At 38.0% G+C, this 15,100-nt stretch overlaps 1 protein-coding gene across 3 annotated transcripts; it reads left to right on the top strand.

The window, feature by feature from the left end:
• The first annotated feature begins 4,883 nt into the window (after window positions 1-4,883).
• Window positions 4,884-12,375, top strand: LOC113695916 (serine/threonine-protein kinase KIPK2-like). Of its 3 annotated transcripts, none has more exons than XM_072054579.1 (4): window positions 4,884-5,190; window positions 6,361-8,551; window positions 8,881-9,761; window positions 11,970-12,375. In XM_072054579.1, the coding sequence occupies exons 2-3, from the start codon at window positions 6,573-6,575 to the stop codon at window positions 9,725-9,727; spliced, it is 2,826 nt and encodes a 941-aa protein (XP_071910680.1). In that variant the 5' UTR covers window positions 4,884-5,190; window positions 6,361-6,572; the 3' UTR covers window positions 9,728-9,761; window positions 11,970-12,375. The 3 variants fall into 3 exon arrangements, with proteins under 3 accessions (XP_071910680.1, XP_027070925.1, XP_027070924.1); XM_027215124.2 differs by lacking the exon at window positions 11,970-12,375 and adding an exon at window positions 9,855-9,953; XM_027215123.2 differs by lacking the exon at window positions 11,970-12,375 and having other exon boundaries at window positions 8,881-9,841.
• The last annotated feature ends 2,725 nt before the right edge of the window (window positions 12,376-15,100 follow it).

Here is a 15,100-nt window from a genome sequence, read left to right as displayed (position 1 = left end):
TTTCTATACTTGAGGTTTGAATCACCAACACAATAATCGGGTTCCTTACAAAACCATCTAGCCCGTTGAACTGTCAATTCGTTGACAAATCAATGGATTTTTTGGCTCATACGATCAAATTAGCAACCCAACTCGATTTTATGGCCGATTCACCGGATTGACCGGTTAAACTGTCGGCCTGGTTTCGTAACAATGCGTATAGCCTTCCTTGAAGCGATCTGCAATTCGGCGTCCACGTTTCATCACTAGGTTTATCTCTCGGTCGAATCTCTGGTTCTAGCTTGGAGGACTTACCCCACTATTTATTGTCTCCAAACCTAAATGGATTTGTCTCTTTGTTCATGTGGCAGGCAGCATCAGGTTCTCAGCTGCCTATCTGGTACAGATTGAAGATGACCTTCTCTCCTTTTGCATCTTGTACAAAGATCTTTTCTCGTAGTTCCAGTGTTGGCATGTAGCCCAGTGGTCCTCATCTGTTATTTCACAACTAACAGATTTAAGTGGTTTATGTTGGGTTGATAATATAAATCGAGATTTTGACATTGAAAGTTTAAATGCAAAAAATTGTAAGCTCACTTTGTAATTAAACAAAGTTAAATCTCATGTTCATAAGTAAAGCTCTTGAGTTTAAGAATGATGGCGCGTTATCAACAATACCTGAGAATCGCACTAACTTTCTTGCGAGGCTAAATTGCTAGCATCAAATTCAAATGGTATTGTCATTATCACTTTCTATAATTACTTCATGTCCCAAAAGCGCAAATCCATGAATCAAGATTCCTCTTTTTTTGTTCAAAAACCAAATCCCAAATTCCAGATCATATCTCATCTGATTGGATCTTGAAGTTTTAGTAGCAAACAAACAAACATGAGGAATTCTAAGGCCTGCAAAACTTTTCACAAACACAGCGGCAACGAGATCCATATTCCTTTTCCTTTGTAAGATCTTCTTGTAGAGAAAACGAGCAACCTCCTCATAGGAACATATTATACTAATTAAAGATGAAGCAGAGAAGACATAACGACACATTATTGTCACCTTGACTATTTTGAGAAGGCACGACCTATTTGGAAACTCGAAGTTAAAAAAAGCCCAGATCAGTTATTTGGACCCAAATAAATCTTTCTCCTCCTCTGTTCACCCTCACAGACCCTCAAAATCGAAACCCTCCAGAAGAAGAAGAAGAAAATCAAATTTGGTTTAACTAAGTTATGGATTATGGAGCTGGGAAACAGAGGATTGTAGCATCTGATTTGCTCTCTTTGGTGTCCCTAATCATCACATGCGGGAAGTGAGAGGTGAGCAGCCACCCGTCCGGGAAGAAGGTGGTTTTAGGCTTATGAACTGAAAAGCTTCGAGCAAAACTCTTCAGACGATTTTGCCCCGGAAAAGTACGCCTGAAAGCCATATAATGTTGTTGATTCCATCTCCGTCCACGGCAGAATTAGACAAAATTATCCAAAATTTACCATTTAATTAGTTCAATAACATTTTTGTCTACAAATTTTGTTAACCAAAAGTGATATAAATTAATAGTTCCTCTTCTTTAAATATTAAGGTTTTGATTTTCCTAAACAATCTCGACCATAGATGATACCATTCTTAGAGTGTTATACATAGCAAGACTCTTTTTTTTTAACTCGTGGCAATCATTTGTACAACATAAGGCACTATCTACCTATATGTACGTATGTAAATAAAAATCTTACATATCCAAGTTCTTACGTGGGTTTGACTTGGAAAATATTTTAGTACATGTTCTTACTTCAAATATTTAGAATTCAAATTGTAATAATCCGTTTCATAAAAAAGGTAAACATATCAAACAATTTAAAGGGAATTGGCGTTGCCAAATTTTCAGAGCAAAGTAGCTTGCAATAAAATTGTTTCTTTTTTTTTTTTCGGATTGTTTTGTGTATGTGTTGGGGGGGGGGGGGGGGTTCAAAGTCGCTTGCTATATTATGTAGGAGCTATTGTTCATTTGCAGCCGTGGCTTTGAATTATTGTACCAAAGTAGGCAGGAACACCGATTATGTGGACGGTGGATGTGCAGCAGCAGATGTCATTCTCATCGCTCAGGGGAAAATGCCAAGGGAAGGCAGATCTCGGCCAGCCAGATAGTTATAGCGTGATACTACCCTCTTTCCGCATCCGGCCATACATGCACCTCATTATGCTGCCCACGCTGACATGTGTGTTTCTTGGGTACCATTTAATCGTCCCAAAGTCCCATCAAAATTCCTTTTTCTCCCGAAATAATCCCTAGGGTTTGTTGTGCGGGTGGGGGGAGTCATTGGTACTTTCAAATAACTAGTATTATTGTTGCATGATATGTATAGTTACTTGTTCACGACTTAGGAATTGGCAATACGGAGTTTCACATACCAAAATTTCCTTTTGCCAAATTTTTTTATTCAAATGAATTAATCCACCTCCATAATTAGCAGCGAAGCGATGAGTAGTAGTGGAAGGGATTCTTGAGCTAGAATCATAGTTATATAACCCGGTTCAGTCCAGTCTAGCAATCGAACCGGTCAATTCGATGACCCGATCATAGGATCAGGTTGAGTTGCTAGTTAAAATTAATTAAGTAATAAATTCGTTGATCGGTCAATGACTTGACAGTTCAACTGATGAATTGAAAAATAATCGCCGATTGAACCACCAACTTACAAATTTTATTATTTTTAAAATTTAAAATATATTATAACATTATATAATATAACTATTATGCAATCCGCGATTGAACCGTTCAGCCCGCAATTGAACTAATGACCTGATCACACGTTCAGTTGAGTTTCGAACCGGATTTAATAATTATGACCATAGTACTAGATCGAACTTTTGCACGTAAAAAATTTATCCAGCTTGCTCTACCCCATGGGCCACGCCGTGAGCTACCAACCGATATTACGTTGACAATTACTAAATTGTTGTTTAAGAAAAGAAAATATTACCCTAATGATGATTAATGTGGTCCCAAATAAGAGTGATGGCTTTTTCTTTTCCCCAGTTTAATATTACACTGAGATTTGTGCTTGATTTGGAGAATCTTTGAGGTGACCCCCGAAGAATTTTCAGCAAATTATTTCCTCTTCTGGTTGATGCTTTTTATTTGATGGTCATATTGCATTAGGCAACAGCAATCACTACGTATATACAACTGTTATTGCCATTGACACCCGACGACATTGGAGTAGTTTGTTGTACTTCCCGTTGAGCGTAACCGATCACAGTTTGTACGTCGTTGTCCTTTTCATGTTAAACAATGCTGGCCTAATTTTTATTTCTGTTGGTGCTTATCGATTTCAGAAACAAAAACAGAGTAGTATCATCTATTCATTTTAATTAACAATTTTAACTTACATTTCCTTCAAGTCATAATCCGAAGAAAGGCAACTGAGTAAATCTGCCATTCTTCAAGCTTACTTGTCCAGCTGCAGAAGGAGGCCGTATAACTGACCGTATTGTGATGGTTTTCACTAATTAAGAATCGTGACATACATAACACAGGAAATTTTCAGGATTAGATGTTTAAAATGCGGATGAAACTTTTAGTAATGGGGTGTAAGTTACTGTTCATAAATGGTAAAAAAACTTTACTTCTGTACAAAAGTATGACAGCCTTGTTTGGATAGCCATTTTCCGTCGAAAAATTGCATCGTTTTCCATGATCACATTTTTTTATTACCTTTTTTCCTCACATACATCAAATCATTACAATAATTTTTCTATAAAAAAATTCTAGAAAATGTAATCCAAACACAACCGTTATCTCTGTGTACATACTAGCACTTGTATGTACACATTTGAGCACAAATACATCGATTTTAACGTGCACATTTAGGTGTCTATATGCATTTATTAAAGTATATATTTTTTGTCCATTGAGGCGTACATTATGATTCGATGGAGAGTACGCGATAGTAATTTAGTCATTTAATTATAAATTTATTACCTTTTTGTTAATCTATTAATAATAACCCATATCCTGTTTATAAGTCATATAAAAAATTTGCACCTACCTATTTCTAAAATTTGTTCAAAGAAAAATAATGCCAATTTATTCAATACCATTTTTATGTCACTTTTGTTTGTTGAATTTGATGGATATTTTAGGAAATGACAAGTGAAAAAAAACTATTGAAATTCTTATTTTTTTTTTCAAAATTGAATAAATCTTATATATACTTATAATGCACACAACCATTGAATGCATGATGAATATATAAAATTTACAGTTAAAATTTAAAATTTTTATAATACCATCCATCTAAAATTGATACTGTATTCACAGTCAGAGTCAGTGCAGGAAAAATAATCATTTAAAATTATCACACACCACATTGCGTCTTATTCATCAACTTTCTGCTCTCATCTAACTCTAAAATCCAGGCATGGTGGTCAAATCAAAACAAGATTCTAAACGTCTAATCAAATTAGATTAATCTACTAATGATTGTAGGAAAAATATAGCGTGAAGAAAAAAAAACCAAAAGTGAGCGGGCAATGATATGTTCTTCTACCAAATTAATAAGCGGGCAGTGGGTTTATTAGTACGTGCTGAGTCTGCTGACACTGCATCTTTAATGAGTGCATGCAGACAACTGAGAAGCGGTAACCGGTGAGTCGTCAGAATGGAGTAAATTGTTGCTAATTTCGTACCGGTAAAAGTTTAGTATGTGCGGATTCTCGTCGTCTTCTCTTCTCTGAAGTTATTAAGAAAACTAAATATGAAAAAAATAAACTACTATTGATAAAACAACCAATAATATAAAAACAGGAATACAGAATCCAAAGGCTTTTTCATGGGACCCATACCCTCATCATGTCCCTATACAATTACAAAACGGCGGTCCCACTATCTCAACAGTGTCGTATCCCCGGGAAGAAAGGAAAAAAAAAAAATGTAATTCACGAGGCTCCTCCCGAGTACTAAGGTCTAATCTAAGTGGTAAGAGAAGCGGAGGCTCTCTCCTCAGTCCCCAGTTCCCCACTCTCTCTCCCCACCGATTGCTCACCAGTTTCTTCTCCAGAATCATTACAATACTCACTAGGGTTTTCATTTCAGTGCTGTATACCAAAACTTTTTTCTTTTTCTTCTTTTCTTTCCTGCGGTCGAGTACATTTTCATGTTTTACTTGCAAAGTGCTCAGATCTTCGAATCTTTTGCAGCTCCACTTATCAAGGTAGGAGGTGGCCGCTTTTTTCTTCTTCTTTTTTTTTTCCTTTTTGTTTTTGGGCGATCTACTTTACTTTGATGTTGATCACAGTCTAACTAATCTACTCATTGCTTGCAAATGTCTTTAATTTAAATTCGTTTTAGCTGTAAAGTTTTGGTAAAATTGTACTGATTACGTCAAGATCAATACTTTTCATGTTATTTGAGCTCCGAGATTATATTATAGTGGTGGGTTTTGGTTCTTTGGGATAGTTGGAGACGTGTTGAACATATAACTTTTGAATTTTTTTCTTCTTTTGCTTGGAGTGATGTGGGCTGTGGATCTTGTTAAGGTCATTTTAATTTTTTGCTCTTTGATTAGTAAATAAAAGTACAAACGACGTTCTTTTCTTCTTCCTGATTTTGTTTTTTCGGGTGGGAATATGAGTAATGGTATGCAGCCTGGTTAATATGTTACTATTACTAATTGATAAACTGTAAAATAAAGTTAAAAGAGGAATAGTGGTAAGGATGGATTGCTTCTATGTACTTGAAAGACTTGGCCTTAGGTACCAATATTATTTATGGTATTGGGCGTATCCGTTGGCACTTGGAAGATAAGCTTCGACAAAATTTTGGTTGTTAAGATGAAGCTTAAATTGACAATGATTGATATAGGTTGCGCTTCAGATATTTGGATAGTGATGTTATTCGTCCGTTCTGGTCTATTGCACCGTTGGATATGGATGGAGGCACCTTTGCTCATATAATGATAAGTATCTTGCTCATTTTTTAGGGTTACTGTCAGAAATTATTGATAATTAGAGGATTACTGTTACAATCTTTCAAATATTCAACTGTGTGTGGAGGCAACAAAGATGATGGTGACCAAGCAGATGAAATTGGTGCAGATAGGAGTTTCTTTTTAAAGTCTAAATAGTGATGATTGAAACAGCCACTTAATTTATGAGGCACTATGCTTTATTATTTTTTAAAGATATGCCTAGAAAATCTTATTCAGTTTTTTCACTTATTACAAAAAGATAATCAAGTTCTCATTCGATTGAATTGACAACTTTTATTCCTGATGTGCTTTTTCATTATATGAATTGTAGTGTGTCCATGCACAACTATATGTTTGAGAGAATAGAATCAATTGTTTCTGGCTTAAATAATGAGAAATGTGGTGTTCTTACAGGACATGGGTGGGGCGGCTTGCAGTGGCTCAAGTTTGGGTATTTCATAGAGCATATACGGTGAAGCTCCAGTTTTTTTTTTAATGCTTTCATTGAGGTAAAACCTGATTTCTTCCAAAGGATAGGAGAAATATGGTCCGCAGTCAATCTGCTGTTCTGTCTTGTCCTTGCTGTGGAGTTAAGTCGATGTGATTGGCGAGCTTTATCAATTGTTATGGGTTCTTTCAGTCGTAGTTGTGAAATTGTTGAATCAAATGACGAGATGTGCTCAACTCGGCATCCTCAAACATGTTATCAAGCAAAAAGACATGAACGAGAGTGGCAACCTCCAGTAAAAAAAGGATCTAATAAGTCTTTAGAAGATGATATCAATAGGCTTTTTGAGGGAATCAATATTAGGACTTCAAAGAGTCTGGATCTCTCAGACCGTGCAAATGCAGGGTTCTCCAGAAAAAATGCCTCAAAGAAGCCAATGAAGGTAGGTGTTTCTTATTCACCAGGAATTGGATTTTCCGATCCAGTGTCCTTGAAGCAGGCACTGAGGGGACTTTGTATATCTCAGGCAGCTGAAATGGCTGCCCTCAAAAGATTATCAAAGCCACCAGGATCTCCAGGGGTATTGGAACCTGGAAGAATTACAAACTTGTATAGGTCTGTTGTAATTGAAGCTGGGGATTCTGGTCTTCCCTTAAGTGATGTTAGAGAAGGCAAAGTTGAAATATCTTTGAAGCCTGAAGAAAGCACTTCGAATTGCATTGAGAGGGTTCACAGATCCCTTCAAGAGCCGAAAATGCCGTCTGCAACCCAAAGTGCCTACTCCTCCCCCCGTTTTGGTGTTAAACCCACCATGAAAAGTGTAGAAAACTCTCCACTGCACCATGCAATTTCCCTTGCATCAAGAAAAGTTGAGACCCAAGCATCAGGAAAAATGCGTATTAAAGCAGAAAGCCAAGAGCCTAAGAGTGAGTCAGCTGGCCAAAGCACCCTTCCTTCTTCACAACCTGCTGTTGAGCCAATCATAGAGAAGATGGGATTAACTCAGAGAGAAAATGAGATTACATCTACATCCAGGGAAATTGAGGTTCAGCCATTGGAAATGGTGCCCTCTCAGGGGGGAAACCAGATTTTAAGTTCTTCTGTTCCTTCTCCTAGTTATGCTGATGGTAAGTCAAAGCTTGACAAGAACACTTCAGGCACTAACAATGTTGCTAGTGGTCCAAATAGGAAAGTTGGAACTTCAGTGAAAATACTGGGCAAATCTACACCTAAGATAAGACGGAAGGGCAAGTTGCAAATGGTTCCTCCATCTAATGCATCAAAAACCAGGAAAGAAAGCAAGTCAACCAGAGCCACTGCCACTGCATCGAAACCTGTTACCAGGAATAAGAATCTTGCTTTGAAGAAAACAAAGCAGGAGTCATTAATAGCGGCAGCTAAATCCGACGCAGCTTGCGGAGTATATGGTGCTTTTGGTGATAATTCCAGCCAATTAGTTTGCCAGAGATGCAAGTGTTCCTTGAAAGATGTGAAAGAGGAGCTGAGTAAGGAGTCTTCATCACTTGCACATTCAAATTCTGCCTCCATGGTTACCACAAATAGTAGGACCTGTGATACAAATAAGCCTGGTCTCATTTCAAAGGACTGTGAAAATGCTAGCACTCCTGCTGGAAAAGGCAACATGATACCAAAAATTAAAGAGAAAGGGGATTTCTCACAAAGCTCAAAGAGTAGCATGGGTGAGTACAGCAGTTGTACAAGCATGAGTGAGGAGAGCACTGTAAGCGGGTCTAGTTGTGGCAATAGACCACACATGTCAAAAGATGTAAGGTGGGAAGCCATCAATCTTGTGAAAAAGCAGCATGGCTTCCTTGGTTTGAGCCATTTTAATTTATTAAAGAAGCTTGGTTCTGGTGACATTGGTACTGTATATCTTGCTGAACTGGTTGGAACAAACTCCCTGTTTGCCATTAAGGTTATGGATAATGAATTTTTGGCAAGGAGAAAGAAGATGCCGAGGGCACAAACTGAAAGAGAGATTCTGAGAATGCTGGATCATCCTTTTCTTCCTACTATGTATGCACAGTTCACCTCAGATAACCTGTCATGTTTGGTTATGGAGTTTTGTCCAGGTGGAGATCTGCATGTTCTCCGCCAGAAGCAGCCAGGCAGATATTTTCCTGAAAATGCAGCAAGGTAGAAGAACCAAAGTGTTTCCTTGGCCTATATTTTAAACCCTTAAACCACATCAAACAAAAAGTAGGTACTAGTGGAAGAAGTCATCTATCAGCCATAAGTGGTAATTAATTTTCTCGTAGTACTTGGGTCGGAAATCTGTGCTCAATAGGTCACTATAAATTTCTTGTTTTTTATACAAGGCTTGGACTTTTGTGAACTGCCGACCTGTTGGAAATTAATAAAGTGGGTATGCCGTTATTCTAATAGCTCATTTATAAGTGATATTTTTTGAATTGTGCGAGCTTATTGTGGAACCCCTGACCATTACTGACACGTATTGCATACAGGTTTTATGTTGCTGAGGTTCTTCTTGCTCTGGAATACTTGCATATGCTTGGCATTGTGTATCGTGATTTAAAACCAGAAAACATTTTGGTGCGAGAAGATGGCCACATCATGCTTACGGATTTTGACTTGTCACTTCGATGTTCAGTAAACCCTACCCTTATAAAGTCATCTTCACTTGGGTTGGAGCCGCCAAGGATATCTGGTCCATGCGCAGGATCAAACTGCATTGATCCTTTTTGTGCTGCACCATCATGTAAAGTTTCATGCTTTAGCCCTAGAATTTTACCTGCAACTGCAAAAACAAGGAAACAGAAGGCTGAACAAGCAACCCCGTGTAGATCTTTGCCACAGCTTGTGGCCGAGCCAACAGAGGCACGATCCAACTCCTTTGTTGGTACTCACGAGTATTTGGCTCCAGAAATTATTAAGGGAGATGGCCATGGGAGTGCTGTAGATTGGTGGACGTTTGGTATATTTCTTTACGAGCTTTTGTATGGAAAGACTCCCTTCAAAGGTTCTGGAAATGAAGAGACATTAGCCAATGTGGTTTTGCAAAATCTCAAGTTTCCAGACAGCCCAATTGTTAGTTTTCAGGCAAGAGATCTGATCAGGGGGCTGTTAGTTAAAGAGCCAGAGAATAGACTGGGGACAGAAACTGGAGCTGCGGAGATCAAGCGGCATCCATTCTTTGATGACCTCAATTGGGCACTGATACGCTGTGCTATACCACCTATAATACCCGACTTTTGTGATGTTGGAGTTCCAAAAGTAGTCTCTCAGGATAAAGGAAAGAGATTTCTCGAGTACAATGCTACAGGAGAGCACTTGGAGTTTGAATTGTTCTAGAGCAACTCATTTCTAGGACATGCTGTCTGTTTAGGTAATAATTTGTTCCTCTACTTTGCTGTAACTAATGTTAAGCTCATAATGTATATCCGGAATATCACGGAAAATTTTCTCCTTCCTGATCCAGAAATGTTTAGCAACATACTGAAATCGGCTGTGATATTTATCTGGTCAATATTGCTCTTTCATGGCCAATTATGCGATGGCGAATTCTTTGCCTGTATAAGCATGTCTCGCAGAGTGGCTACCTTGTTCAAAATTGCGGTAATCTGAAAATACATTTTCTTTTCCTTTCTGATAAGTGTTATGATTTGCATCTTTTAGTGAATATTAAATTCACTCTTTCTAAAGATAATGCAACATTGATTAATGCTTCTGTTGCATTCATTTCTTGAAGGTCTGATGTCGATTTTACTTATCAGCCTTTGAAAGCAGGTTAAATTAGACCAGTTATTCATCAGAAATTGTCTCTGCATTCTTGGTGCAACCAAGCTTAGTTGACAATTAAGCAAAAAAATTGTTGGAACATATTGCGCGCTTCAGGAACCTGGTTAGTCTTCAGCATCTTATAAGTTTTAAGTAGTTCTTAAATGATTTTGTGTTTCACATTATAATTAGTTTAGTTGAGGGTGCTTATTGAAGTTGGTAATTTGTAGCAGTATTGTTGATTAAGCTAGTCAAGGTTTGGGCTTGAAAATATGTTGCATATTTTAGTTCTCCAACTTCTGTCGGTACTTGGTATCTAAGAGTTAAAGTGCCCTTACAGAAAAGTAAATATTCCAAAGTTTCTTTAATACATTTATTGAGGTCTGTGCATTACCAACTTTTTAAGTGGATTTTTTTCGGGGGTGGGGTGTGCAAGGAGTATTTATTGTATAACGTATTGACAAATTATTCAACGGTCCTCTCTGCCTAATTAACCACGAATTAGCTGCTGAATGTGCAGCTTTTCCATTGAATGCTACACTTGGTTTGGGAGATAGAAGTGTGCTACTCTTGGTTATATCCTGTTTTAGGGAAGAGTAAAGATGAGAAAAGGGTTCCTCCAGCTGCTGTACCTTCTTTTATTTGACAAATTTAGATCGAAAGACTCTTCTCTGTACCAAAGCTTCAAAAATGGTAGAAGCATAAACTTGAGATTTTACAATTTCTCCGTGAAGCTCCAGAAAAGTTGTTGTCTTTCTTCTTCTATTTCATCATGGTCAAACTTCCGTCGTTTCTGGGATCTAAGTCATCTAACCAGACTTGCAAACTGTGAAAGAAATGCCGCATTGAGCAGAACAAATCCTCCTGTTTCTCACTGTCCTCGACATAATACAGCCTCTGCATCATTATGCTGTCTATTAATTTGCTTGTGTGTCATCTTTAATTCGAGCATTTAGCAAGGCTGCCACTACATCAAGGCTCACCTTTGTCAATTTCAATCTGGGACGATATCTGAAATGCTGCTAATTAGGGAGATTTAGATCAGCTGTCTGGATTGATTTCTTTCATCTGCAAGTCCTGTGTGTTGTGTGTGTTGAACCGTACATATTCCGTCCTAGATGCCATTAGTGGCCCGTGTATGATTGACTTGACAAAACTTCCCATGATGCGTAACAGAAGATTGTGCTGGTCCTGCATCGGTCATCTCCCGAGTTGTATACTCGTTTGCCGGGGTTTTTCAATGGGGTAAAACGTTAGACCATTTTTCATCAGCAAGTCTAGAACAGACCGCCTCATCCTTTTGCCGGAAAGGAAGAAGAGTTAGGGCTCGTTTGTTTCGGGTGAAAATCTTTTCGGGAAAAACATTTTCCTAGATTCCGGTGTTTGGTTGCAGAAAAGCTACTGAAGATACTTTTACCATGTAAAAGATTTTCGCTCGTTCTGTGTAAAACAGCGCGGGTCCAAAGTTACTTAAAAGTTGTTTCGTCCCACCGGCACCGACTAAATATTATAGGCATCCGTCAACTTTCAAAGCAATGTTTCAGATTGTGGTGAGTGTAAAATCAACAAAGGCCTGACCCTGCTCATCACTTTCCCTCTAATCTCTGTGACATCGATCAATTCGCCTTTAACGCCGACACTACAAATTTGCCAATAAGTTGGAGCATTGTCAATTGCGGCTGTCTCTCTTCAATCATTTTAGTTTTCTTTGTAGAGTTTTGTTAAATCAAAATTACATATCTTTGCCTCAGATTTGCCTTGATTTTGGTGCGCGGAGGTTGTTGTTTGATTTTTTTTTTTTTTTTTGTCGACACAGGAATGTCCGGATCAATTCTTACGGGGTCCGACTAATCCCCTGCGGCCCGGGCCTTGGCGCCCCAACCCGACCCAAGCACGGTAAGTGCGCGAAGGAATCCAGCAGCGCAGAGACTCAAACCTGGGATCTAGAGATTCACCAAGGGGAGGTGCCGCCGCTGGACCATTCACGCAGGGGCTGGAGGTTGTTGTTTGATTGTTGGTATACGGGTTTTAAACCAGATTTTATTTATGCACGACTCCATAAGAGCACCTAATCATTGGAGAAGAGCTGCGCCTATTTCTTGAACTCGGGAAGATATTCATGCCTTCTCTTCCGCGCTTTCATTGCTTGACATTTTAATCACCAGCCGTTTCATGGTATTGATATGTCTAGCCTGGTGACGTCAATGGACTGTCTTTATCTGTTTCGAGTGATTATGCTATTTTAAGTGGTGGGAACAAGGAATATGGCTTTTCGGTGGTGGGGAAAGCACCTGAAAATCGATGATCCTAAGGTACTTAAAACTAAGAATTTCAACAGAACACAGAAATTATTGAAAAAAGTGAATATTTTCCATGAAAAAAAATAGTTCCTTGCATGGAAAATACTCTCTCAAGGAATTAAGGAAAAATATTTTACGTCTTACCAAACAGAGCCTTAACGTGGCTGGTTTTGATCATCTGAGCATTTCATTGCCTATAAAGAAGACCATTGATTAACCGAAAGAAGCAACTGAGCCAACTGAAAATGACTGGAGTTTTGCCGGTACAAGGCTGAGACACAAAGAGAAGCTTCTATTTCTTCTTTAATAATACTACATAAGACCCAAATGAGCTTTATGTGTCATCAATATTCTACACAAATACGATGTGATACTTGACAAACTTTTGTGTACTAAAATAGAGAAACTAATTTCTCCTTTGAATAACTTTTGATATACAAACAAATAGTAGTATAGGTTAGTAGGATCTTTTAGTATGAAAAACGTTCCGTTTTCAGCGCTTTTCATATGGAGAAAAGCTTTTTTGTTCTTTTTGCTTTTTGACTATTCTGAGGTCCCTGTGAGGTTAATCCGAACTACTTAACCCAAAGTTAATTTTTTTCCCCTGCGTTTAAGACGGCGAGAGAACTATGACCTTAACGTAACAACAAAAAATTTTACAGCTCTAAGCTATATTACACAAGTTTCCTTTGCCGTTTTCGTCTTAAAGTGACAAGATGATTCAAATCAACAAGAGAGTAGATTCAATTTTTGAACCCAAAAAAAAAAAAAAAAAAGGAATAAAACTAAACTCTATTGTATTGTGAGAGCTTTCAGGAACTTTGCTGGAAATACATCTCTTTATCATTATCTCGAGTTCTCAACATATTTTTTTTTTATATAACCAACCGAGCTAGTTCAGTTGGCCACCAGAGGAGGGACTAAATCCCCTTCCCCCTCTCCCGTAGCATAGGTCAAGGGATCGAACTTTCTTAATTATCTTTTCTCTCCAGAATTTCCTGAAATATGGAATTAAATAGGTTTATCTCTATTCCCTCTCTCCCTACACGACCAATTGTAAGAATATTATATATAGTACTAAATTTTTTTTTTCCTATACAAGTATCATACTACTAATAGAAATTAATAAATGAAGGATAGGCAGCATTATTATACCTTCAACTAACAGCGTAACAGGAAACATACCTTTTCATTCGGCGGCCTTTTATATGAATTATACTTATTAGCTACCAAACTGGAGGCGAGGTATGACTTCACTTTTTCACTCTCGTCCATTGCACATCTCCTCTATAAATTGTCATATTGAAGTGCTAACGCATGTGGAGCTTGACATCGACGCCCGCCCAGAAAATTTAATAGGATTAGGACAACAATCAATATCCACCGGAGCTAGCTACCGCGCGCGTCTCTGTTCTGGCCTGGTGGATAATGCATATATGCTACCATTTCAGGCAGCCTCGAACAAGAAGCAGCTTTGTCCAAGTAGTCCAAGAAGGAAAACAATAATAATTAATATTACTAGGACGTGCTGCTCCAGGAAGGCGAAAACTACAAGTGTAATGATATTGTATAGAGATTGCCGGAAGAACCATGCAGTGAGTACGGGTAGATATGCAGTAGATGGTTGTTGTGAATTCATGCCGGCCGGAGATGCGGGGAGCCCCGGTGCTCTTCTTTGCGCTGCATGTGATTGCCACAGGAATTTCCATAGGAAAGACGTCCTCCTCCGGGGTCATGACGATACCTTTCCCTGCGACTGTTCGTCCATGTCCACCACTCCAAAGTAGGGCTCCTGGTGCTTAAAACCTGAGCAATCATTTCCAATTCAGTAACCATATGATGCATCATATTTACTATAATATTTTGTCTCTTAATCTATTTAAAATCTTTAAAAGAAAATCTTTTGCAGTAGTTTATGGAGTAGCGCCAAATTAAAGCGGCGAGAAACAAAATGCCTACTTGGAGTTTAATTTCTTTGTTGTAGTCTTTGGTTAACTTTAACTCATCAGGCATTGGAGTTTGTTGAGTCTTTCTTTCTTTCTTTGTTTTTGCTCCCTTCCCGACTGAATTCGTAATACTTTGTGATATCCACGTAAATATCCGCTTAATCTACAGAAGCCTTGAGATTGCCTATACAAGATTGTGATGCAAAAAAGGGTAATTGGTTTTAAATCAGAGGCAGCTGACAGAAAATCACAAACCCAAAAAGAGAAGAGTATCTAAAGGCACAAATTTAGGACACTAATTAGAACCCTTGTTCTATCGACCAAAAAAAAAAAAGGAAAAAATTAGAACCCTTGTTCTTGACTTTTTATCTGTTATAATTCATAAAAAGGTACAGATGTTATTTGATGCAAGGTATATAGCAGGCAATCACTATGGAATAGAGTATGTTTTTAACACAGTCAACATATATCCTACAGGCTACAAGTAGCAAATTTTAGCGTTGAAAAATGATGCTTACTAATTTAACAAGTTACATCGACACAGAAGGGAAGGGATGAGTTGATTAATATGAGGGAAGATCCACTTACACTTAAAAAATAAAAATGAAGTTACATTGGCTCGAGAGATACATATGAAAATAGCATTTACAATTCAACTAAATTACATTGACAAATTGCAGGGCACTTTTGTCTAGATTTCA

This window comes from Coffea arabica, chromosome 6e, assembly GCF_036785885.1.
Source record: "Coffea arabica cultivar ET-39 chromosome 6e, Coffea Arabica ET-39 HiFi, whole genome shotgun sequence".
Classification (NCBI taxonomy): domain Eukaryota; kingdom Viridiplantae; phylum Streptophyta; class Magnoliopsida; order Gentianales; family Rubiaceae; genus Coffea; species Coffea arabica.
The sequence above is the reverse complement of the archived record's forward strand: the minus strand, read 5'-3'. Positions and strand labels throughout refer to the sequence as shown.